This window comes from Chiloscyllium plagiosum, unplaced genomic scaffold, assembly GCF_037043375.1.
Source record: "Chiloscyllium plagiosum isolate Xiang-an unplaced genomic scaffold, Cpla_swu_hap1 HiC_scaffold_12, whole genome shotgun sequence".
NCBI classification, from domain to species: domain Eukaryota; kingdom Metazoa; phylum Chordata; class Chondrichthyes; order Orectolobiformes; family Hemiscylliidae; genus Chiloscyllium; species Chiloscyllium plagiosum.
In genome coordinates this window covers 99630800-99657664 of record NW_028270150.1, presented here as the reverse complement: position 1 = coordinate 99657664, position 26865 = coordinate 99630800, and the positions used below count along the sequence as shown (strand labels likewise).

The 26865-nt window shown below is 41.0% G+C and overlaps 1 protein-coding gene across 1 annotated transcript in view; it reads left to right on the top strand.

Annotated features, from left to right (window-relative positions):
• The window catches only part of cfap44 (cilia and flagella associated protein 44), a 280936-nt gene that overhangs the window by 142089 nt on the left and 111982 nt on the right, over nt 1-26865 (top strand). The window contains exons 8-13 of the mRNA XM_087993074.1: nt 1464-1628; nt 11547-11699; nt 12718-12765; nt 18102-18201; nt 22435-22529; nt 24953-25162. Coding sequence (XP_087849200.1) covers nt 1464-1628; nt 11547-11699; nt 12718-12765; nt 18102-18201; nt 22435-22529; nt 24953-25162 — 771 coding nt within the window. The remainder of the gene's footprint in view (nt 1-1463; nt 1629-11546; nt 11700-12717; nt 12766-18101; nt 18202-22434; nt 22530-24952; nt 25163-26865) is intronic.

The following is a 26865-nucleotide window of genomic DNA, read 5'->3' as shown; positions in this document are numbered from 1 at the left end:
ATCCTCCGTACTTTCCAGGGACCTAGAATTATAGAATCCCTACAGTGTGGAGACAGACCATTAAGTCCAACAAGTCTACACCGAACCTCCGAAGAGTAACCTACCCAGACATATTCCCCTATCCTATTACCCTACATTTGCCCTTGACTAATGGGTAACCTAATGGACAATTCATCGGACCTGCACATCTTTGGATTGTGGGAGGAAACCGGAGCACTTGGAGGAAACCCACGCAGACACGGGGAGAACGTGCAAACTCCACATAGGCAGTCACCTGAGGTTGGAATCAAACCCAGATCCCTGGTGCTGTGAGGTGGCAATGCTAACCACTGAGCCACCATGCCACCCCTATTATTCATTGTATTCTCCCTTGTCTTGTTAGTTCTACTAAAATGTATCACCTCACATTTATCATGATTGAATTTAATCTGCTACTACTGAGCTAATCTGTCCAGCCTGTCTACATCATCCTGTATTCTAATACTTTCCTCCTTACTATTTAACACACTGCCAATTTTTGTGTCATCTGCAAGCTTACTGATCTAGATTATTAATGTACACTACAAACAGTAGTGAGTAACCTGCTACACTAAATTTTCTGCAAGGGAATCAGATAAGAAATTTGATTTGTATGTAACACATTTCTTTTGAATGAAACAAAGGTGAAGGGGCAAGATTAAACTGGAAGGTAAAATGGAGGAGGACAAGACAAATTGGGGAATAATAGTCACGATTAACAGTAAGATGTTGGGACACAATATGGAGTTTGAGATGGTTTCATCCATCTTCAAGTTAGAATAGAAAAAAAACTCATTTGAAGATACATCAAATATATTCAAAGTGAGAGAGACAGAATCTACTCTTTAAGGAAATCAAGGATGATGGGGATAAAGCAGGAAAATGGAGCTGAGGATTATCAGGTCAGTCATGATCTCATTGACTGGCAGGGAGGAGTCAATGGGCCAAATGGTCTCCTCCCTCTCCAGTGTCTTATGGTTGAAAAATTCAGTAGCTTTATTACGATTTCAAATTAACTTGTCTCCAAAAGCATTGTCAACTGCTTAGCTCCATCTGAACAGCATGTTTGGTGTGAATGCACCATTTTTCCTGGAGTCCAGTCATTGGAAATGTAAGTTGGATGATACGTCTACATAACGATGCTCTAATGGAGATGAATTGTTATTTAAAGTAAAATGTGTGAAACATATTGAGCTAGAAAAAGAGCTTAGAACTATTTAACATTTTTCATGTCTTCAAAATATCTCTAATCTTCTTGGCAGTTAATTTTTGAAGTAGAGTCAATATTACAATATGCAAATCCAACCTCCAATTATTGCAGAAAAACCTAAATAAATCATCTGTCAAGCTTGCTTTTAGTCATCTTGATTAATGGATAAATGCAGCCCAAGACAGCAATTCCATCTATCTAAACTTGTGCCTGAAGATGTGCTTCTTCCTTGCAGGTTGTGTCTGGCTGTGAATGGGGTAATATGTTGTTGTGGGATGGAGGTCTTATCAAAGTGGAACTAAGCAGAAGGGATGGCAAGCCATGTCACCAAGGACCTATAAATCAGTTTGTACTGGATGAAGGAGAACTTATTACTGTTGGATCTGATGGGTGTGTGCGGGTGAGTACTGATAGATATTAAAATCCAATGATTGAACAAATTTAATTCCATTATGAACTGCTGTCAATTCGACTACACCTAGGTCAGTACGAAGTCCATTTCCTTGCTTTTCTTTCTTCACATGCCACTGCAGTATGTTGATATTGAAAATGTTTCGTCCTGGAAATGTTACCAGAGTTTTTCCTACCTTAGAACTTTTGTAAATTGCAATGGTAAATGAATAGGAGGATATGTTTATCTGGTGTCATGAAGTATGATGGACGGAGCTTGTGTTGTGACGCAAAACATTGACCACTTGAGGCTGAATGGTCTGTTTCTGTGCTGTAAGTTCTATTTAACATAGTTCCTGTTTAAGGAGAATTAATTTCATGTTTATTTTTACATCAGAAAATCTTTCTAAGTTTTGCTTTCTCGTTAATTCTGTCTTTTTATTTCAACATTACAAACCATATACTGGCTTCACTGTTCTTCAATCTCTTCTGAAATATTCTGCAAGTCTTGAGGCTTTCATTAAGATCTTTACCTAAAGTGATGTCCAACCTGCAATTGTCTGAAGCGTAATACACCAAGCCAATGATATGTCAGGCTTTCGACTTACACGACTTGGATTGCACTACTATAATACTATAAGCCAAAATGGCTTATAGTGCATGCCATTGAGGTGCTCCAGGTTTGATGTGCCTTTGATGTGTCTGTTTCTACCCTGAATGGATAAATAATCTCAGGATTATTACCTGATTCACATGCATATTTTTATTTATATAAACTTCCATAAAGCATTTGACAGAGACTGAGTTAAAGTTTGAACTCATGGAAATAAAAGCCAATTTTTAACCAGGTTAGGAAATCAGCTGAATGGCTGAAATAGGAATACTGGGGAAGTATGCCATTTGGCAGAATGTCTCTAGTTGTCCTTCTACTGATTTGAACTACTCATTAATTACATAACTGTGGCAAATGGATATAAATGGAGACAAATTTGAGGTTATTCACTTTGATCCTAACAAAGTATAAAACAGAGTAGTTTCTAAATTGTGAAATGCTAGAAACAGTGAAGGCTCAAAGAGACTTGGGGAACCTAACACAACACAGGCAGAAAATAATCAAAAAGGCTAGTGAAATGTTGACCTTTACATCTAGAAGACTAAAATACAAGTGTTAAAACTTACACTTCAATTTACAAATCCTGGTTAGACCCCAATTGGAGTACAGTGAAAGTTCTGGGAACTAGTCATTAGAAAGGATATATTGGCCAATTAGAGAGTGTAGATTTACCAAATGTTACCTGAACTCCAAGGGTTACATTACAAAGAGAGGTGACTCAAACAAGGTTCGCAAATCATTTAATTTGCAATGTTAAGAGTGATTTGATTGAGTTTTACTAGGTATGGTCTTATGGAAAGAAAACAGACATGTTTGGCGAACCTAGGACAGGGTTCACGGTTAAAAGTTTAGAGCAAGACCTTTCATAAGGTGACATGCCGGAAGACTGGAGGTTGGCTAACATGGTGCCACTATTTAAGAAAAGTGGTAAGGTAAAGCCAGGGAACTATCGACTGGTGAGCCTGACATCGGTGGCGGGCAAGTTGTTGGAGAGAATCCTGAGGGACAGGATTTACATGTATTTGGAAAGGCAAGGACTAATTAGGGATAATCAGCATGGCTTTGTGCATGGGAAATCATGTCTCATGAACTTGATTGAGTTTATTGAAGTAGTAACAAAGAGTATTGATGAGGGCAGAATAGTGGCCGTGATGTATATGGACTTCAGTAAGACGTTCTACAAGATTCCACATGGGAGACTGGTTAGCAAGGTTAAATCTCATGGAATATAGGGAAAACTAGCCACTTGGTTACAGAACTGGCTCAAAGGTAGAAGACAGAGGGTGGTGGTGGAGGGTTGTTTTTCAGACTGGAGGCCTGTGATCAGCAGTGTGCCACAAGGATCAGAGCTCAGGCCACTGCTTTTCGTCATTTATATAAATGTTTGGATGTCAACATCAGAGGTATGGTTAGTAAATTTGCAGATGAAACTGAAATTGGAGGTTTAGTGGACAGCGAAGAAGGTTACCTCAGAGTACAAAGGGATCTTGAACAGATGGGCCAGTGGGCTGAGGAGCAGCAGATGGAGTTTGATTTAGGTAAATACGAGGTGCTGCATTTTGGAAAAGCAAATCAGAGCAGGACTTAGACTTAATGGTAAGGTCCTGGAGAGTGTTGCTGAACAAAGAGACCTTGGAGTGCAGGTTCATAGTTTTTTGAAAGTACAGTCACAGGTAGATAGGATAGTGAAGAAGGCATTTGGTGTGCTTTCCTTTATTGGTCAGAGTGTTGAGTACAGGAGGTGGGAGGTAATGTTGCGGCTGTACAGGACATTGGTTGGGCCACTTTTGGAATGTTGCGTGCAGTTCTGGTCTCCCTCCTATTGGAAGGATATTGTGAAACTTGAAAGGGTTCAGAAAAGGTTTACAAGGATTTTCCAGGTTTGGAGGATTTGAGCTACAGGGAGAGACTGAATAGGCTGGGACTGTTTTCCCTGGAGCGTCGGAGGCTGAGGGGTGACCTTATAGAGATTTATAAAATTATGAGGAGCATGGATAAGATAAATAGACAAGGTCTTTTTTCCCTGGGGTGGGGGAGTCCAGTACTGGAGGGCATAGGTTTAGGGTGAGAGGGGAAAGGTATAAGAGAGACCTAAGGGGCAACTTTTTTCACATAGAGGATAGTGCCAGAGGGAATGAGCTGCCAGAGGCTGGTACAATTACAGCATTTAAAAGGCATCTCGATGGGTATATGAATAGCAGACCTGGGCATTTTATGGCCCACGGGCCATATCCGACCCTTTGGTCATTCCTGTCCAGCCCGCATGAGGTCAGTCTTAAATTAGAACATAAATGAAAAAGTATTTACGCCATGCACGCAATACAATTGTGTTGGTTTTGTTTTGAAAAGGATGCTTTTTTTTATTTACGTATGGACGCACATGTGCGTGTATGTGCATGCGTGAGCAGCTAAAAGTGATGCTTGCTGGCTAGCCCTCAAAATGTCAGCTCACGCCAAGACAAGTTATGTCATATCCCACAAAATCGACAGAAACAGTAAACCGTTTTCTGATGGAGTGCTTGTTGGACTCTGCAGAACTAATATGCCCGGTGAAAAAGGAAGCATTTCAGAATGTGCTCCTCTCCCGACGCACTGTAACGAGAATTGAGGACATTGCGAGAAATCTGGAGCTTCAGCTGGAGTACAGAGCGGTCAACTTTGACTTTTTTTCCTTGGCTTTGGATAAGAGCTACGATGTACGTGACACAGCCCAGCTACTCATCTTCGTACATGGGATAACTACGGACTTTAAAATCACGGAGAAGCTGTCAGCCATGCGGTCAATGAAAGGAACAACAACTGGTAATGATTTGTTCATGGAGGTAAATGCATGTTTGGACACGTTGGGACTAAAATGGGACAAGCTGGTGGGTGTGACAATGGACGGTTGTCCAAATCTAACAGGGAAAAATGTTGGACTCTTAAAGAAAATGCAGGATAAAGTGACAGAAATTGATCCTGAACAGAAATTGGCATTTTTGCGTTGTATTATACATCAGGAATTGTTGTGTAAGTCAGTGTTAAAAATTAACCATGTGGTTGATGTTGTAGTTAAAATAGTTAACTTCATCAGGGCAAGTGCTTTGAATCACAGTCAGTTTGTTGCACTTTTGGAGGAAAATGAGACTGAACATCGTGACCAGGCTACCACACAGCTCTCAGGTAGCTCAGCCTGGCCAAAATGCTGAAAAGTGTATGGGACCTGAGAGAAGAGATTCAAGATTTCTGTGTGAAGAAAGGGCATGGCATTCCACAGCTTTCAGATGCAGACTGGATTGCAGACCTTGGTTTTGCTGTTGATGTGACTGCACTTATGAATGAACTAAACGTGAAACTGCAGTGCAAGGGCCTTTTTGCGCATGAAATGTACAACTTGGTGAAGGCTTTTATGAGAAAGTTGCAGCTTCTCTCAAGCCAAATGGAGGACACCATTCTCACCCACTTGCCAACACTGAAGGAAGCTGCACCTTCAGCTGATCACCTCCACAGGTACTCATCTATGTCAGAAGTACTGCATGGTGAATTTTCAAGGCGATTTCAAGAATTTAAAACAGTTGAGAGTGAAATGCACATAATTTTTTTCCCCATTTACATGCAATGTGGAGAATGCACTTAGTGATGTTCAGCTTGAACTCATTGACCTGCAGTCTGACACACTTCTGGCACAGTGCTTTAGGTCAGTCTCACTGCTTGATTATTGTTCTTCCCTCAAAGAGGAGAACTTTCCACACATGAGGAGGCATGCTCAGAAGATTCTAGTCCTCTTTGGATCTATCTATATATGCGAACAGACATTCTCAGTGAAGAAGTTCAACAAATCCAAATACAGATCCTCTATCACTGATGATCACCTCTCAGCTGTCCTTAGCATATCCACCTCAGACATTCAACCAGATTTCAGTGCACTTGTTCAAGCCCAAAACAGACTGGATATTTCTCACTAAACAAGTAAAATGAACTGAAAAACATCAAAAGCACTTATTGCTTTTTGTATAGAGTTGTTTATTGTTTGTAATACTGACCAATAATGAAACAACTTTTCATTATTGGTTTGTGAGATTAACATGTTAAAAATAAAATGAAATACTGAAATTATTGTTTTTATTGTTTATTTCTTCTATATTTGACCTACTCCACAATTTTATATCTTTATTGTAATAGAATATCCTTATTCTTTTGACTATAGGTTTCAGTGCAAAACTATATAATTTAGTACTTTTTACAATGGGAGAAAATTAATACTGAGCAGAATTATGTTCAACTTATTTTTGGTTCAGCCCTCCAACACAACTCAGGTTTCTCATGTGGCCCCTTGGAAGAATTAATTGCACCCCTGATGAATAGGAAGGGCTTAGAGGGATATGGGACAAGTGCTGACAAATGGGACTAGATTAGGTTAGACAATAGACAATAGACAATAGGTGCAGGAGTAGGCCATTCAGCCCTTCGAGCCTGCACCGCCATTCAATATGATCATGGCTGATCATTCCTAATCAGTATCCTGTTCCTGCCTTATCTCCATAACCCTTGATTCCTCTATCTTTGAGAGCTCTATCCAACTCTTTCTTAAATTAATCCAGAGACTGGGCCTCCACTGCCCTCTGGGGCAGAGCATTCCACACAGCCACCACTCTCTGGGTAAAGAAGTTTCTCCTCATCTCTGACCTAAATGGTCTACCCCGTATTTTTAAGCTATGTCCTCTGGTTCGGCACTCACACATCAGCAGAAACATGTTTCTTGCTGCCAGAGTGTCCAATCCTTTCATAATCTTATACGTCTCAATCAGATCCCCTCTCAGACTTCTAAACTCAAGGGTATACAGGCCCAGTCGCTTCAGTCTTTCAGTGTAAGGTAATCCCGCCATTCCAGGAATTGACCTCGTGAACCTACGCTGCACTCCCTCAATAGCCAGAATGTCTTTCCTCAAATTTGGAGACCAGAACTGCACGCAGTACTCCAGGTGTGGAGCTGCAGAAGCACCTCTTTGCTTCTATACTCAATTCCTCTTGTTATGAAGTCCAGCATGCTATTAGCCTTCTTCACTACCTGCTGTACCTGCATGCTTGCCTTCATTGACTGGTGTACAAGAACACCCAGATCTCTCTGTACTGCCCCTTTCCATAAATTGATTCCATTGAGGTAGTAATCTGCCTTCCTGTTCTTGCCATCAAAGTGGATAACCATACATTTATCCACATTAAACTGCATCTGCCATGCATCTGCCCACTCACCTAACTTGTCCAGGTCACCCTGTAATCTCCTAACATCCTCATCACATTTCACCCTGCCACCCAGCTTTGTATCATCAACAAATTTGCTAATGTTATTGCTGATACCATCTTCTATATCATTAACATATATTGTAAAAAGCTGCGGTCCCAGCACGGATCCCTGCGGTACCCCACTGGTCACTGCCTGCCATTCCGAAATGGAGCCCGTTTATCACTACCCTTTGTTTCCTATCAGCCAACCAATTTTCAATCCAATCTAGTACTTTGCCCCCAATACCATGCGCCCTAATTTTACTCACTAACCTCCTGTGTGGGACTTTATCAAAAGCTTTATGAAAGTCCAGGTACACTACATCTACTGGATCTCCCTCGTCCATCTTCAGAGTTACATCCTCAAAAAATTCAAGAAGATTAGTCAAGCATGATTTCCCCTTCATAAATCCATGCTGACTCTGTCCTATCCTGTTACTACTATCCAGATGTGCCGTAATTTCATCCTTTATAATAGACTCCAGCATCTTTCCCACACTGAGGTCAGACTAACTGGTCTATAATTTCCTGCTTTCTCTCTCCCACCTTTCTTAAAAAGTGGTATAACATTAGCCACCCTCCAATCCTCAGGAACCGACCCCGAATCTATCGAACTCTGGAAAATAATCACCAACGCATCCACGATTTCCCGAGCCACCTCCTTCAGTACCCTGGGATGTAGACCATCAGGCCTCGGAGACTTATCAACCTTCAGACCTAACAGTCTCTCCAACACCAAATCCTGGCAAATATAAATTCCCTTAAGTTCAGGTCCTTCAGCCACTGTTACCTCAGGGAGATTGCTTGTGTCTTCCCCAGTGAACACAGATCTGAAGTACCCATTAAATTTCTCTGCCATTTCTTTGTTCCCCGTAATATATTCCCCTGTTTCTGTCTTCAAGGGCCCAATTTTAGTCCTTAACCATTTTTTTGCCTTTCACATACCTAAAAAAGCTTTTACTATCCTCCTTTATATTATTGCTGAAAATGTGTTGCTGGAAAAGCGCAGCAGGTCAGGCAGCATTCAGGGAACAGGAGAATCGACGTTTCGGGCATAAGCCCTTCTTCAGGAAAGAAGGGCTTATGCCCAAAACGTCGATTCTCCTGTTCCCTCGATGCTGCCTGACCTGCTGCGCTTTTCCAGCAACACATTTTCAGCTCTGATCTCCAGCATCTGCAGACCTCACTTTCTCCTCCTTTATATTATTGGCCAATTTACCTTTGTACCTCATTTTTCCTCTGCGTATTTCCTTCTTAGTAATCCTTTGTTGCTCTTTAAAAGCTTCCCAGTCCTCAGTTTTCCCACTTACCTTTGCTATGTTATACTTTTTCTCTTTTAACTTTATATGTTTCTTCTTGTTAGGATATCTGGTCAGCATGGATAGGTTGGACGGAAGGGTCTGTTTCTGTGCTGTACATCTTTATGACTCTGAAGTGAAATTAGGAAATTTCTTCATGCATAGGAATTGTGTTTGATCAATAGTTTTTTGATCAGGTAAAAGAGGAAATCTTTTTCAAAGGAAATATTTAATGGCTGATTGCTTTCTTTTTGAAGCATGCACATTTCAAAGATTTGCCGATTATTGTCTCGATCTTTGTTTTAATCATTCTGGGATGTGATTGTAGCTGGCTGGGAACCAGCATTTATTAGGTACAAGTGAGGACTGCAGATGCTGGAGATCAGAGTCAAGATTAGAGTGGTGCTGGAAAAGCACAGCAGGTCAGGCATCATCTAAGGAGCAGGAAAATCGACGTTTCGAGCAAAAACCCTTCATCAGGAATGAGGCAGGGATCCTCCGGGGTGGAGACATGGATGGGAGGGGGGTGGGACTGGGGAGAAGTAGCTAAGAGTGCAATAGGTGGGTGGAGGTGGGGATGAAGGTGACAAGTCAGAGAGCAGGATGGAATGGATAGGTGGGAAGGAAGATTGGCAGGTAGGACACGTCATGAGGATGGTGCTGAGTTGCCAGGTTGGAACTGGGGTAAGGTGGGGGGAGGGGAAATGAAGAAACTGGTGAAGTCCACTGATGCCCTGGGGTTGAAGAAGCATTTATTGCTCATTGCTAATTGCCCTTGAAAAAGTGATGGTGAGCTACCTTCTTGAACCACTACAATCGGTTAGATATAGGTATATCCACATTGTCGTTAGGGAGGGAATTCTAGGATTTTGACTCAGTGATACTGAAGGAACAGTGATATAGTTCCAAGTCAGGATGACGCGTGGTTTCGAGGGGAACTTGGATATGATGGTGTTCCCATGTACCTGCTGACCTTCACCTTCTCGATGGTACAGTTGTGGGTTTAAAAGGTTCTATCTGTACAGTCTTGGAGAATTTCTGAGGTGCATCTTGTAGATAATACACTCTCTTTCTATTGGTGGAGGGAGTAGAATTTGTGAATGTGGACTGCTTTCTCCTGGACGGTGTCCAGCTTCTTAAGTGTTGTTGGAACTGCACTCATCCAGTCAAGTGGTGAGTATTCCTTCAGACTCTTGACCTGTGCCTTAAGAGATGGAGGACAGGCTTTGGAGAGTCAGGAGGTGAGTTACTCTCTGCATGATTCTTACATTCAGAATTGCTATTGGAGCCACAATACGAGTGGAGTTCAGTTTTTGCCAATTGTAATCCCTGTAATGTTGATAATTGGGTGTTCAGTGATGACGGTCCCAGCGAATGTTAATGGGGTGATAGTTACATTCTCTTTTGTTGGAGATGGTCATCGCCTGACACTTGCCACTTGTCAGCTCAAGTCTGGAAATTGCCCAGGTCGTGCTGCGTTTAGGCATAGACTCCTTCAGTACCTCAGGAGTCATAAATGATGCTGGACATTGTGCAATCATAAGCAAACATGCCCATTTTGACCTAGTGCATCCTGAAAGAGTGCTTCAAAGGCACAGCAGATGTTAGGCATTAAATCAATGTGAGAAACAAACCATGCATCATAGACTATTACATAAGGATGGACTAAGTTGGCAAGAACTTTTGAACTTGACTGTCAAAAGTTTCCAGACTTCACAAGACCTTCCCAAGATGCATGAAGTGACTGACTTGCGGTGTTTCCCACAGCCTTCAGGAAGCCACCTGTGTACATGAGAATACCAGTGATAGAGAAATTAAATTTATAGCATGTTTTAGATAGAGTCATAAAATTGTTACAATATGAAAGGAGGCCATGACTCATTGTGTCTGTGTTTAGCCTTTCTCATGAGCAATTCCTGTAGTGCTGCTACCTCACCGAATCCCTCTAAATCTGCATTTTTAAAATTTTACAGATAATGATCCAATTCCCTTTCAAAATTATGAATGAATCTCCCTTTCCCATGCTCTAAGATGGTAAATTCCACATTCTTAACAGCTCACTACATTAAAAAAAGGTTTTCTTCATGTCTCCACTTCTTATTTTCCCAAGCATCTTAGACCTGTGTCTTTTGGTTCATGATTCCTCCAATGGAAGCAATTTTACTCTGTCCAGACCCCTCATGATTTTGAACACCTGGCATCCTGGAGATTTACAACAAAGAGAAAGGCCCTCTAGCCTACCATGTCCAACCAGGTCAAAAACAACCAGCTAGCTATTCTAATTCCATTTTCCAGCACTTGGCCCGTATCCTCGATCAATTCTCCTCTCAACCATTTCTTCTCCAAAGAAAACTATTTCAACTTCACCAATCTATCTACATAACTGAAATTCCTTATTCTTTGAGAATGATTCTCGTGAATATTTTTAGCATGCTGCCTAATGCCTTTACATTCTTTCTAAAGTGTGGTTCCAGAAGTGGACACAATGCTTTAGGGGAAGCCAAACCAGTGCTTATTACAAATTTGTCCATTGTTTTTATTTTCTATTTCTAAAGAAATTTCTACTTACTTACTAGTATGATCCCCATTTTCTAAGTGAGGATGACATTTCATATCAAGAAGCATGATTGTCAGTGAGGCAGACGGAAGTGAGACAGATACTTTTCGAGGAGAAAAGAAATCTCAAAATAGTGCTCAACCAGAATTTTGTAGTCTCTCAGCCAAATGAAAACTGAAATGTTTCCATTGATTTCAGGTTTGGGACTTTGAGACCATTGACACAGCGGAGTCTTTTGATGAGGATTCTGTAGTAGAGATGGAACCAATGAATGAATTGCATGTTGGCAGGCATGTTAACCTCAAGTTCATGGTGAAATTCAAAGACTCAAACTTTATTTGGTGTGCCCAGGTATTTTAAAAAGATTTGTTTCAAAAAGAAATAATTTGCATGCATTTTACAGAGAAACCATAATATGTGTAGTAAGAAGAATTGGAACATTTAATGCTATGAAATCTGGTACATAAATTTATATTAACTGTTTTATGGATAAATATGGTAATCTGTTAAGTGTTATTCACTTGCAGTGACAGATTCTGCATTATACTTAGTCAAGTGGCTCAGCATAAGAGACAAATGAATCAGGATTGAAAAAGTAAGGAACATACCAATCAAAATTAGAAAGTTAGCAGTGAGAAACACTTCTGAAAACAAACAGTGGGAAGGTGAAGTGAAATGTAAATCAGTTGAATCAGTCCAAGTACTTCTTGAAAAGTTCGATTGCTCTTTTTTCCCTTAGTAGTTTAAATTCTACAGGTAAGCGTTCCACAATTGCCCAGTATGCATCAGTACACCTGAGCTCTCAGTTGCCTGTTGCAAGTGTGCAATTAAAGATACCCAGTGGGAGCTTTCTCTTGGGGAGAATACTGCTCCAGCTTGGTGGACTAAGGCTGTAACACAGCTTTGGGATTTTGGATTATATCATATGATTATCCTTAATGATAAATTGTTGGTAGATGTTTTCCTGCATTGAGTAGCAGCACACTTTGGGGAAGGGAGGAAAATTGCTGTTGGAAGCCTCAGGAAGGCTTGAGCTTTTCAGAGCCAGAACTAGTATGGTGCTAATGTTGTTACTGTGTTGGCCTGTGATTTTTCATTGTTTGAATACCTTGATCACTCCCTTCTGTCATAGTTCACAACAGACTCCGCTAGTACCAGTAGAATGTAGGGACCCACAGTTTGGCTCTTTATCCCACCCTTTATTTTTGTATTCAAGAATCATGCCACTGAATTAATGCGCCTAAAGTAAAATCTGCTCTCATATCTTTAGAAACTCCATAATAGCCAGTGGCTTTTATTATAAGGTATTGATATTCGAGTTTGTTAAATTAACACAGATAAGGGAAACTGATCATTTTTTTCTCCATAGGATGCCAATGGCAAAATCTGGAAGCTTGACCTCTCCTTTTCAAATATTGTAAGTACAAGAAAGTGTTTTTGGTTAATTAAGCAAATAAGAACTGGCTGTTAGTATAACATTAATCTATCTCTTTTTCTGCCTCAACTCTTGTCTTTTCTTTCTCTTGCCTACATGAATATCTCTTCACCCATAACCTATGTTTATTTATTCATTCTTGTGCTGTGTGCGTCGCTGGCTAGACCAGCATTTATTGCCTGACCTAATTGCCCTTGAGAAGGTTATAGTGAGCTGCCTTCTTGAACTACTGCAGTCCCATAGTTTTAGGAAGTGAGTTCCAGGATTTTGACCCAGTGACAGTGAAGGAATGGCAATATAGTTCCAAGTCAGGAAAATGAGTGACATAGAGGGGAGTTTGCAGGTGATGGTGTCCCCTTGTCCTTTTGGGTGGTAGAACTCATGGATTTGGAAAATATTGTTGGAGGAGCATTGGTGAGTTGTTGCTGTGCATTTTGTAGATGGAGCACACTTCTGCTGCAATGGTGGTTGAGGATTTAATGCAGAAGGTGTTTGATGGGGTTCCATCAAGTTGGCTGCTTTGTCGTGGATGGTATTGTCTTACTGGTATTGTTACTAGAGCTGCACTCATTCAGGCAAGTGAAGAGCATTCCATCACATTCCTGATTTGTGCCTTATTGATAGTGGATAGACTGTAAAGGCTCAGGAAATGCACGTTACGGAATTCGCAGCTTCTGATCTGCTCATGTAGCCACTGTGTTTATTTGGCTAGTCGAGTTCAGCTTCTGGTTGAGGGTTCAGTGATGGTTACGCTATTGATTGTCAAGGGGTCATTGAATGCTTGGAGGACTTAGATTTTGAAGCACTGTTTAAAAATTAATTTATTTCAAGTTTTGTGGATATGGTATAGTTTCTTTAAAAGAGGTCATTGGAAGTTTACAGTGAACATTGGAGATTTTATTAACTAGACTTCCTATAAATTATATGACTGGTAATAACTGCTTACTTTGGTGTAGGCTCTGCTGGACCTTTTCTAACAGGGATTGGTTGAAAGAGCTAAAAATCACACAACACCCGATTGTAGTCCAACAGATTTATTTGGAAGCACTAGCTTTCAGAGCACTGCTCCTTCCTCAGGTGGTTGTGACAAGGAGCAGCACTCCGAAAGCTAGTGCTTCCAAATAAACCTATTGGACTATAACCAGATGTTGTATGATTTTTAACTTTGTACACCCCAGTTCAAGGAGAAAGTGAGGACTGCAGATGCTGTCCTGAAGAAGGGCTTATGCCCGAAACGTCGATTCTCCTGTTCCTTGGATGCTGCCTGACCTGCTGCGCTTTTCCAGCAACACATTTTCAACACCCCAGTTCAACACTGGCACCTCCAAATCATGGTTGAAAGAGGTTTTATCTAATAAAAGGATAATACTGTGGATGCAAGAGATCCTGACAAGAAACAGAAAATGCTGGAGAAGCTGAACAGGTCTGGCAACATCTGTGGAGAGGGAAACACAGTGAATGTTTGGAGTACAATATCTGAAGAAGAGTCCTATTGGACTCAATATTAATTCTGTTTCTCTCTGCACAGATTCTTCCAAATCTGCTGAGTTTCTCTAGCACGTCTTTTTTTATTCTCATTTCCTCTAGCTGATCTCTCTTGTTTCTGAAAAGAAAACCCTCTGCGTCAGTTCATGGTGAAACCTGTTTATTCTTTTGAAAGAGTGTATTGCGTCTATAGGTGTTTTTGGGTTTTGAGAAGAATTGTAGCTTAGGTATGGGCAAACATCTATGGGCGCAATACACTCAAACTAACCCGAAGATGGGAAACCAACGCCATCCGACTGAGCGCCACCCGTGAACAACTATATTTCCTACATGAATGCCTCAGGAAATAGGTATTACCAAGATATGTCAATTACAAACCGTCTCTCAACACCCCTCAAGTCAGAAAAATAGCAGAACAGAACAGCCACAGAATGTTGCGAGAAATGATTAATGATGCTCACACTGCCTCCACATAAACAAACGGAAAATTTTGTGCCAAAAAGCTTTGTATGCCAACGTGACTGACCAGGAATGGACAAGCATGTTAGAACATGCCATCAGCATCAAACAAACAGCAGACCAAGACAAAGAAAAAACTAGCCCTACATAAAAAACTGGACAAGCTCGCACAAAGGAACAACACAGACAATTCAGAAGCTTGGATAAAAAGCCTGTTGGACTGACCACTAGCAGATACGGAAAAAGCCGTCTTAGTAAGAAGACTGAACTATAACTACAGCGATGCAGACAAAAAGGACTTCCTAGCAGCACTGGAATTAACCATAAAAGACAACAGACTTATGGAAGAAACCCAGCAGACCATTGGACAGATAGTAGCACCAACACTAAGCAGGTAGAAAGAAGGGAACACCCTCACCACACAGGAAAGGAAAGCCCCAGAAGGTCTCAGAAAAGACAGAAATATTGTAATCCTACTGGCAGATAAAGGGCTCATGATTGTCATCCTAAATAGAACACAGTACATTGAAAAGGCGATCTCACTGTCTACTGATACGGACCTCTACCAACAGGTGGCAATGGACTCAACTCCACAGCTAGAAAACCATATCACCGCAACACTGAAGAAACTCTACAAATCAGGCAAAATTAACAAGATAGATCTTCAAAGAATGAAACCTGATGGATCTATGGATTACCTAAGGTATACAGATTAGGGCACCCCCCCTCCCCCATCCCCCAGACCCATCGTCTCACTTCTTGGCACACCGACATACAGACTAGCAAAGGAACTTCACTATAAACTGAAATACGTAGTGGAAGACTTGTGCCACTTCATCCACTCCACCCAAGAATTCCTGAACATCATCAAAGATGCAAAGACAGAAGAGGATGAACATGGTCTCCTTCAACCTAATGGCCCTATTCACATCAATTAACGTCAGCCTGGTTAAAGAAACACTGACCTCATTACTGGACGAACCAAGGACACAAACACCAGACAGCACCAACTCCATCAGCAAGGACAGCATCCTCAAGCTAGTCGACCTGTGCCTCACTACCCACCACCTTCAACGACAAGACCTACAAATAAATCAATGGGACACCCATGGGATCACCAATATCAGGATTCTTAGCAGAAGAACAAACAGCCATCCCCACAAGCTGACCCAAACTTTGGGTCCTCTATGTGGATGAAACCTTTGTCATCATGAAATGGAACAAATTAGAGGAAATCTCCCATATCATTAACGACATCCTTACTGGCATAAATTTCACCAAGGAGGAAGAGAATAACAACAGACTCCTCTTCCTAGATGTCACAGTGGAATGAACAGCCAATGGAGAACTGCAGACCAGCATCTACAGGAAAACAATACACATAGACCAGATATTCAACTACAGGAGCAATCATTTCAAACCCACAAATGGAGCTGCATCAGGACCTTATTTAAATGGACCACAACACATTACAGCATCCAGGAACTATGAGTAGCAGAAGGAAAATACCTGTACAATGTATTCAAGAACAATGGGTACCTAATAAAAATGGTCCGCTGATTCCCAAACAAGTAGACACAACACGCTCAGCGATTCTGGCCAGACTGCCATACATCAAAGACATCTTGGAGATGATTACCAGACTACTCCAACCCCTTGGCATCATGGTAGCCCACGAACCTACCAAAACGTTGAAACAGCTACTGATGAACCTAAAGGACCTTGTATCAATAACCAGCAAAACAAATGTCGTATACAAAGTACCCTGCAAGGACTGCAATAAACGCTACATCGGACAGACAGGCAGGAAACTAGCTACCAGGATACACAAGTGCCAGATTGCCACCGAAAGACATGACCAGTTATCACTAGTATCCTTACAGACGAAGAAGAACACCACTTCAACTGAGACAACACATCCATCCTAGGACTGGCTAAACAAAGACCTGCATGAGAATTCATAGAGACCTGGCATTCAAACTGGAACTCCATCAATAAATACATCAATATCGACCCCATTTACTAACCTCTGAGAAAAAGAACTGGAAATGATATCACCCACCTTAACAGACCCAGACACTTAAATAGAAAGTGGGACAGAACATCAGTGCTTCAACGGAGGGTCATTGATGATGTTTCTCAGCATGGTGATGAAACATTTGAGAACAAACCTACCGGCTCAGTGTGCAAACTTACAACTTGAACCTTAACCTGAGCTACAAATCTTCTCAAAAATCACAAACCCCATTCCTTATTCCAATAATTATAAATTAATGGTTCCTCATCACTGTCTTCAAAATCAGCTTTTTCCTTTCATTCCATTGGAGACCTTCATATTTTGAAAACTTCTATAAAACTTTCACTGCTCCAGTGGAAGTATTCCCAATACTTTAAGAATCCTTAACAACTATGGTTTTCATTCCTGCTGTTATCCTGTTTATTTGACATCTGACAAGCAGAAATGCCTTCCAGTTAATTATTGTGAAGATTAAAGTCATGGTTTTCGATTCTCAGTCTAAATTTTGTTCCTGATTCTATCCCTCTTCCCTGACAACCTTCCTGAGATTAAGCCAGTCTGTTGGCAACTTGGTGTTATACTTGGCCCGAGCAGAAAGTGAGGACTGTAGATGCTGGAGATCAGAGCTGAAAATGTGTTGCTGGAAAAGTACAGCAGGTCAGGCAGCATCCAAGGAACAGGAGAATCGACGTTTTGGGCATACTTGACACCCCCCAAGCTAGGCTTCTGATCTTATATTCATGTCATTACTATTTCCACCAACATTGATGACTTTGCACATGTCTACTGAAACCTTCATTCATCTTTTCATTACTTCTAGACTTGGCTATTTGAATGTATTGTACAGCTGGTGTCCCACATGAGGGTCCAAAATTCTGCTGCCCATGTTTTAATTCAGATCAGAGTCGTGTACTCATATTATTCCTTTGTTTGCTGACCAGCATTGATTTCTGGACAAGCAATTTATTAGTTTAAAAATTCCTATCCTTGATTTCAAATCATGCTTTCTGAAATTCTGTAATGTGTGCCAACACTGCTGTGATGTATCCATGCATCTCTAACCCTGAGATCTTCCACATCCTGATTTTAATCACTTCATCATTGATGGCTGTCCTTAAGCCCTAAGGTGTAGGATACTCTATTTTTTGCCCTGTTCCAAACTGACATCCTTCTTGCTAGTAGTAGTTGTGAAATGTAACTGGTTTCTCCATTTTCCAGAACTGACATCTCTCCCACTATTATTGATCAAATCTGTCAGATAAAGGAAACACCTTGTATGAACATTGCATCCTTCAAACTTGTTACTTTCAGTGTTCAATTTTTCTCAGTATATTAATCGTTTTTCTGAACTTTGCAGACCCAAGACCCTGAGTGCCTGTTTTCTTTCCATGCTGGACCGATCCAGGCTTTGGACCTTTCACCACTCACCTATCTGATGGCAACAACAACACTTGACTGTGGGTTTGACTTCTTTACTTAAATAAAAAATGATTAGATGTAGTTGCAATTTACTTAGCTTTTTTTCAGAAGAATAAGCATCTTTTGGAGTTAAATAGAATCACTTTAAGGCAAATAAACTGACAAACAACAGTAACTGAGCTGAAAATGTGTTGCTGGAAAAGCGCAGCAGGTCAGGCAGCATCCAGGGAACAGGAGAATCGACGTTTCGGGCATAAGCCCTTCTTCAGGAATCTGACAAACAACAGTAACTACCAATGCCAGAATTTGTTGCCCATCCCTAATTGCTCATGAGAAGATGGATGGGAACTGCCTTCTTGCACTGCTCATACACTTAGTAGAAATGTCCTAGGGAGTGTTGCTGAACAAAGAGACCTTGGAGTTCATACTTCCTTGAAAGTGGAGCCGCAGCAGGTAGTTAGGATAGTGAAGGAGGCATTCGGTATGCTTTGCTTCATTGGTCAGACTATTGAGTATAGGAGTTGGGAGGTCATGTTGCAGCTGTACAGGACGTCGATTAGGCAACTTTTGAAATAGTGTATGCAGTTCTAGTCTCTCCCCCCAAGAGGAAGGATGTTGTGAAACTTGAAAGAATTCAGAAAAGATTTACAAGGATGTTGCTAGGGTTGGAGGGTTTGTGCTGCATGGAGAGGCAGATTAGGTTGGGGCTCTTTTCCCTGGAGTGTCAGAAACTGAGGGGTGACCTTATAAAACATGAGGGGCATGGATAGGATAAATAGATAAGGTCTTTTCCCTGAGGTGGGGGAGTCCAGAACTAGATGGCATAGGTTTAGGGTGAGAGGGGAAAGACCTACACAGGATCTAAGGGGCAACATTTTCATACAGAGGATGGTGCATGTATAGAATGAGTTGCTAGAGGAAGTGGTGGAGGCTGGTACGATTACAACATTTAAAAGGCATCTGGATGGATATATAAATAGGAAGGGTTTAAAGGGATATGGGCCAAGTACTGGCAAATGAGACAAGATTAGTTTTGGATATCTAGTCAGTTGGACTGAAGGGTCTGTTTCCATGCTGTACATTTCTATGACTCTGTTAACTCCATGTTGCAGTCCATGTAATGTCGGTACATTTACCATGACGTTGTTGAAACTTTATTGCTGGAACAGCACAGCAGGTCAGGCAGCATCCAGGGAACAGGAGATTCGACGTTTCGGGCACAGGCCCTTCTTCAGGAATCCTGAAGAAACCCTTCCTTCTTCAGGAACCCTTCCTGAAGAAGGGCCTGTGCCCGAAACGTCGAATCTCCTGTTCCCTGGATGCTGCCTGACCTGCTGTGCTGTTCCAGCAATAAAGTTTCAACTTTGATCTCCAGCATCTGCAGACCTCACTTTCTCCACATTTACCATGACGTTAAGTAAGAGGTTTTTTTTTTTACCCGGCAACAGTGAAAGACTAGGTGCAGTGTAGGTCTACAGCAGCATAGGTGGACTGAGAATGGAATTAAGGGGGAGGATTAGAGTTTAGGATTTAGACATTTGAGGCTCTCTTTTGGTTGGCAGGTGTAGACTGAGGGAGGCCCAATTCAATAGAATGGAGGTTTTGGAGTGTTGGACCATGGGGCTAAAGGAGGTTGTCAAGGAAGAGAGAGATGAAACAGATGAATTTGAATATTCAACCTGAAATGAGGAACTAACATATGCTAGCAGGAATCGGAGTAATGGATGGGTGGAATTGAGTGTGCTAAAAGATAAATACAGCAGAGTTTATACAGAAGGATGGGAGATGAGGAAATAGAGTGAAGTCAGGCTTGGAGGAGACAAAAACATGTAGAAAGGTTGCACTGGTAGAGGAAAGACATGTTTGGCTTGAGTTAATCAGAGAGTTCCACCATTCACACCATTTCACATCCCTTCCTCACTGATGGCACTGGTGTTTACTATCTGATGATGCACTGCATTAACTCACCATGGCTTATGTTCTTGCCACCTATACTGCTCAGAAATAAATACTTAGGTACATGTGACAATAAATAAAATCAATCAATTATTTAATCCTCTGACAACACTCTCCAAATCTGCAACCTCTACCACTTAGAAGTCAAGGGCTGCAGTTAAATGGGAACACTGTCACGTGCAAGCTCCCACCCAAGCCATATACCATCCTGACTTGAAAATATATTACTTTCTTCACTATTGCTGAGTCAAGTTCTTGGAACTCCCTCCCTAACAGCACAGTACATGTCCCTATCCCCCAAGAACATCAGCGGTTCAAGAAGACAGATCACCACAACTTACTCCAGGGCAATTAGGGTTGGGCAATAAATGAATCCCATCAATGAACCATAAAAATCTGAGAATGTGGGCAGACTGGTTCAATCTGGGGATGAGGCAGGCAAGTGATTAAATTTGTTCTAGATGTCAAAAAACTGGTCTGTTAACACATCTAGCCGATCAAAATGATAGAGGTGGGTTTCATTGGTATACTTTGAAAAGGAGCAGATGCCTATAATGATGTTGCTGTGTAAACGGAGAAAAGGAAGCAGCTGATATTCGATATTTGTGTAATTGCTGAGCTGAAAGTTCAGAAAGGGGATAGGAAATCATTCCATGTATGAAATCAGTTCATATTCAAATGGTTAAGAATAATACCCTGTAACAGTTGTACATAAAGCTGGACAATGGAGACAAGACACTGCAGAAGGATGACACAGTTGAACTTTTTCAACTCTGAAAAAATGACCAGAGCGATAAAATATCAGGGGCAGATTCACAGAGTTGGTAAATGATGGCTCTTGTGATGGCTTGACACTGCACTGAAAAGATTTAAACATGAACTTGAGGAGTGATATGCTCTGTGGTGGGACGCAATGATGTTTCAAATACCTTCAGTCGGGAATGAAGATTTGGAGATAAGAAATTAGTATTTAGTAAGGCGCAAAGAATCAATGGTGAGCACTTCTGAGTTTGAGATGATAATGGTGTTTTGGTGGAGAGTGGAGCCATCAGCAATGGCAGAGATAACACAAGGACCAGAATGTTGAATGGTAGGAGTTGAGTGGAAAGGTAACTGAGAAGGGAAAAGGTTGGTTTCCTGCAGACTAGAAGGAGTTCAGAAAAGACTTTTAAGAATGTTGCCAGGGTTGGAGGGTTTGAGCTATTGGAAGAGGCTGAATAGGCTGGGCTTATTTTCCCTGGAGCATCAGAGGCTGAGGGGTAACCTTATGGAGGTTTATAAAATCATGAGGAGAATGGATAGGGTGACTAGTCAAGGTCTTTTTTCCAAGGGTAGGGGAGTCTAAAACTAGAGGGCATAGGTTTAAGGTGAGAGGGGAAAGGTTTAAAAGGGACTTAAGGGGCAAAGAGTCGTGTATGTATGGAATGAACTGCCAGAGGAAGTGGTGGAGGCTGGTACAATTACACTATTTAAAAGGCATCTAGATGGTTATGTGAATAGGAAGGTTTTGAAAGGATATGAACCAAATCCTGACAAATGGGACTATATTAATTTAGGATATCTGATCGGCATGGATAAGTTGGACCAAAGTGCCTGTTTCTATTCTGTTATTTCTCTATGATTATAATTAGTAAAATAAGGCTAAAGTGAGTGAGACTGGGGTTTGTTTTAGAGGTAGAGGATGGATAAGTAAATCTTTATGAAAAATAAATCCAAAGATTTGTTGCTCTTAGGAGGGGAAAGAAAGTGTTTTGCATAGAAGGAAACCAGGAGTTCTCCATGCAGATTAGATAAGTAACTTCAAAAGGTTCTGGAACCTAAGGTAATAAAATAATAAATGCACATAGTGAAAAACTCAGCAGGTCTGATAACATCTGTGAATGAATCTTTTGCCTATTGTTTTCAAGTTTAGAGTCATATTGAACTCAAAACATTAACTCTGTTTCTATCTTAATCCTGCCAGACCTGCTGAATTTCTCCAGCATTTTGTTTAGTCTCCAGATTAACTTGCTGCTGGCACCTGCCTACCCATTCTGCTAGCCATCCTTCATCCTCCTGCAGATTATTATACTCTTCTTTTGTCAAGCTCCATATTTTTAGAGCAGATCTTGATTTTGTGCTCCATATGCACAAAACCATTTCATAAATGTTTATGTAGAAGTGAGAATTGCTTCAGGTGAGTTGCTTTCTCTGATGCCACAGAACTATCTGTGAATTATGTTATGTCAATGCTAGTTTTATTAGTGATTTTTTAATCAGGAAGTCAATCCTGATACTTGCTCAGATGTTTGTTTTATTTTCCTTTACAATTTCAGGCACGGTACGCATCTATGACTTTGTAAGAAAAAAAACAATGGCCATTGTGCAATACAGTCAAGGAGGAACTGCACTCACGTGGGCACCTCTTGTGGTATGTGCAATTTCATTGCAGTTGTTTCTGCAACCTTTGAGTGAACTGATTACATAGAAACAGGCCCTTCGGCCCAACAAGTCCACACTGATCCACCGAAGAGTAACCCACCCATACCCCTACATTTACCCCTTACCTAACACTACTGCCAATTTAGCATGGCCAATTCACCTAACCTGCACATCTTTGGACTGTGGGAGGAAACCGGAGCACCCGGAGGAAACCCACGCAGACACGGGGAGAACGTGCAAACTCCACACAGTCAGTCGCCTGAGGCGGGAATTGAACCCGGGTCTCTGGTGCTGTGAGGTAGCAGTGCTAACCACTGTGCCACCGTGCCGCCCGTGATGTCTTTGCAATGGTCGCAAGTTGCCAATGAAAAAGAATTTAGCAAGAATACAGTGGTGATTGGGACCATGCCTGCACATTTTTTGACAGGCACAAAGAACGGATAATATTTCTCAATGCTGATGCATACTCAGAAAATTCGGGCTGAAGTTTGTACAATGAAGATTCGAAATGGGGTGGTTTTTAACCAGCAATTTTGGGGTCAAACTTGTTGGAGAGATCTGGAACATGGTAGCCAAATTTGCTGATGATAGGAATGCAATTTGTGAGGATATAATATGTCTGCAAAGAGATATAGATGGAACAACAGAGTGGGCAAAAAAATGTCACATGAGATAGAGTGTGGAAAAATGTGAACTTGTCCACTTCAGCAAGAAGAACAGAAAAGCAGCATATGATTTAAATGAAAGGGGAGACTACACATTTGTTGTTTCAGAGAGATGTGGATGTTGTGGAACATGAACCACAACCATTTAGGATGCAGCTAATCAGTATAAAGGACACATGTCCATCCCTCCTACTAGAAACATCATCAAATGCTGTTATCAACATTGTGGGCATTACCATCGAAAGTCAAAGACAGCAGATGCTTGGAACACCATCCTCTGTAAATTCCCCTCCAAGTCACACCATCTTCACTTGGAATTATGTCACCATTCCTTCAGTGTCACTGGATCCTGGAATTCCCTTCCTATTATCACTGTGGAAGTATCCACACTAGGTGGACTGCTGCAGTTCAGCTGGTTCACCACAACATTGTTGAGGGCAGTTAGACAACAAATACTGGCCTTGCTAATAATACTCACATCCCATGAAAGAATTAAAAAAGTCAAAGGATCATCAGCTTTTTACAGGCTGTTCGCTGGTTTACCTCTTCAGGTTGTCACAGCAATTCTTCAAGTTCTAGATATGTTCTATTGTCGAATAAAGTGTAATTGAATGGTGGGATGTGGTAAATGTAGATTAATAGGGTTGGGGAATGGGTCTGGGTGGGTTACTCTTCAGAGAATCGGTGTGGACTTGTTCGAACGAAAGGCCTGCTTCCACACTATAGGGATTCTATGATTTGGTTGCTGATGTGCTGTGATGATCTTAAAGCTTGTTGCACATCGATAAATCAGAGCCTGGCAGCAGAATGAGCTTCAATGACAACCAACTAAGAATAAGTGATATCAGTTTGAACTTCCACAGCAAGACTCATTAGGTTTCACATTGTAATGTTGAAAATGCAGCAGTCACTTTGTGTGGACCTTGCTCCCATAAAAGGCAGTGCGTTAGTGACAAGATAATCCATTTTAGTGATGTTGGTTGAGGAATAAATAATGGTGAGTATACAGATGATAACTCTCTTGCTGTGATTTCAGATAGTGTCATTGGTTACTTTCCATCCACTTGAGAGAGTAGAAAGGACCTTTGTTTAATCAGTCATCCCAAAGACCTCCAGGAGTACAGCAACCTCTCAGTATTTCCATTGTAGTCACCCAGATTGTGTGCTCAAGTCTGTGGAGTGGCATGTGAATCCATAACTTTGGCTGATACATTAAAACCTGTATAGTATCAAAATAATTCTGATTCTCTTTTTGCACTATTTAAAAGTGTGTTTAAATTTTTAATTTTGTGAAGTGACTCATATCGAAAAAACTGATTCAAGCATGTATTCCACCCACACTGCACAGCACTGTTGGGTCTTACGAAGGTGTTAGATTCTTGCTCCTTCAAACTCAGGTTAACAATGAGCACCATTATCGTGTCATCAAACTGCAAAATGTCAGCCAATATGATGTGATGAGCTTTCAGTCATCAGTAGTGATGGATACGTATCAATATTCATAGTATGTTGTTTATGTCTGCTGTCACTTCTGCCAACCAAAATAAGTTTTTGGAGCTGCAATTTTAAAGTCATGATTTTTAGCATGTATTTATGTGGAACTCTAAAATATACAAAAACACCTCTGGGCCAAACGTGGGCACATAGCACTAGTTTAGTTTGGGATCATATTTGGCGTGGACTAGTTTGACTGAAGGGTCTGTTTCCATGATGTATGACTCTAAATCTAAAATATTTTCCTTTGCAGCTGTACCCAAAGGGAAATATGATAGCTGTAGGGTTTGAAGATGGTGTTATCAGGATCTTGGAAATCTATAACCCACAAGGTCTTGCACATGTTGCTGGCCGATCGGAAGTTGGTGAGATTGAGTTTCGATTAAAACAGGCCTTGAAGCCACACACAGCTGCTGTCTCTGCTATTGCTTATGAACATAATGGAAAAATGCTTGCCACAGGTGTAAGTATGTACATAAAACATCTTTAAAATGCATTGATAGTAACTTGGGACCTGAACTGTTCCATCACTATCCAACTGCTCGTCTGTCTGACTTTGCTCTCCACTGTTATCTCATCTCATGGCTCATGCTGTTCTCATGTAGTCAGACTCCTGCACCTTTCATTGTAGCTATGCTGCAGAGTGCCTAACATGTTACTTGCATGGTTTCAGGCACTCATCTTAACCAGTACAATCCTTCAGATTTCTTCCACTCTGCCTGAGCATTTCTTCTGCAGTAAAAAAATTCACAGATTCTAACTCATGAAATAAGTAGTCACTCCCAACTACCCTCATAATGCTTCTGACGCTGAGTCAATCCGAAAACTACGCATTTCATGTGTACACAAACTTGATTGAAAACTCTCACTGCTGAAGGGAAGACTGTCCAATCAAAACATATTTTGAAAAAGGATGAGATAAAAATGACCAAAGAAGGTCTTTATTTGAAAAAAAAAACCCTCAAAATATACATTTGCTGTGATTTGGAATATGCAATCATGAGATTTTAAAATTTTATCTAAGCTCTTACATTGGGAAATTATTTATAAGTTGATTTATTGAAGGACAAAGTAGATTAAAAATAGCCAAATGAAAGTTGCTTACATTTTTCCTGTCATCATCAAACAGCAATATGGTCATGACTTGATAAACTGTTTTCGTGCTTTGATTGATGGAACAATGTTCACCAGAACACTGGGGATCATTCACCTGCGCATCTTTAAAATCGGACTTTTAAGTCCATCGAAACAGCCATGTGAGGCATCTGTCTAATATTTCATGCAAAAGATGCAGGGTGACGCCTTCAGTAGTGTACTTGAAGTGCCAAACCTGGATTTTTCTGCTCATGTTTCTAGAATGGGCCAAGTAATTCACAACCTTCTGACTAAAGATGAATGTGCTATCTGTTGAGCTATGGCTGACACACCTGCAGAACTACAACAAAAACTATTTGCATTATTTGCACTAATTCCACAATATTTCATATAAGGGTTAACAAACTACAGTTTAACATTAATGGGAAGATCCAATTAAAAGCAATACAGTCGGCATTGCCAAATCTATGCCGACTTAATGTGGAAAATCCATAATTACTTCTGAGATAGAGATTTAGAGTGACAGTGTATAATAACAGCGTAATACATGCCCTCTGATAATGTTCATAGTCGGTTGAATCATACATTATTTTATGTATTAGATTGTGCAGTGCTGCTCGGGGCATTAAATCCTTTTTGAATGAGTTCAAGTTTAGACTAACCCTTCAGGTCAGACTATGACCTTACTTACCTTGCCTGAAGTGTGATCGGTGGGGAAACGCAAACCTAAATTTTTTTACAGTGTATATATTCAATTAGTGCCACTGTTTCGTCATTTGTTCTTGCAGTGTGACAAATGAGAAACATTCCCTATAGACTGGATTTTTTTTGTGATCCCCACTGATGGGTTTGAAGGGGAGCTGCCTTCCCGTTGCCTACTCACCTGCTTCTTATTGGTCTGAAATCCCACAGAGAGAAGGGGAGACATTAGGCAGCCTGCCCCCCCTTGGGCCTATTGACCCTCCTAAATGACCAATTAATTGGAACTTGAGGACCTCAGCCTGGCTGCTACTGCTATTTTCCTCATGCCAGGTAAACATCTGGGAACCCTGGTACCTTAAGAGTTGTGGT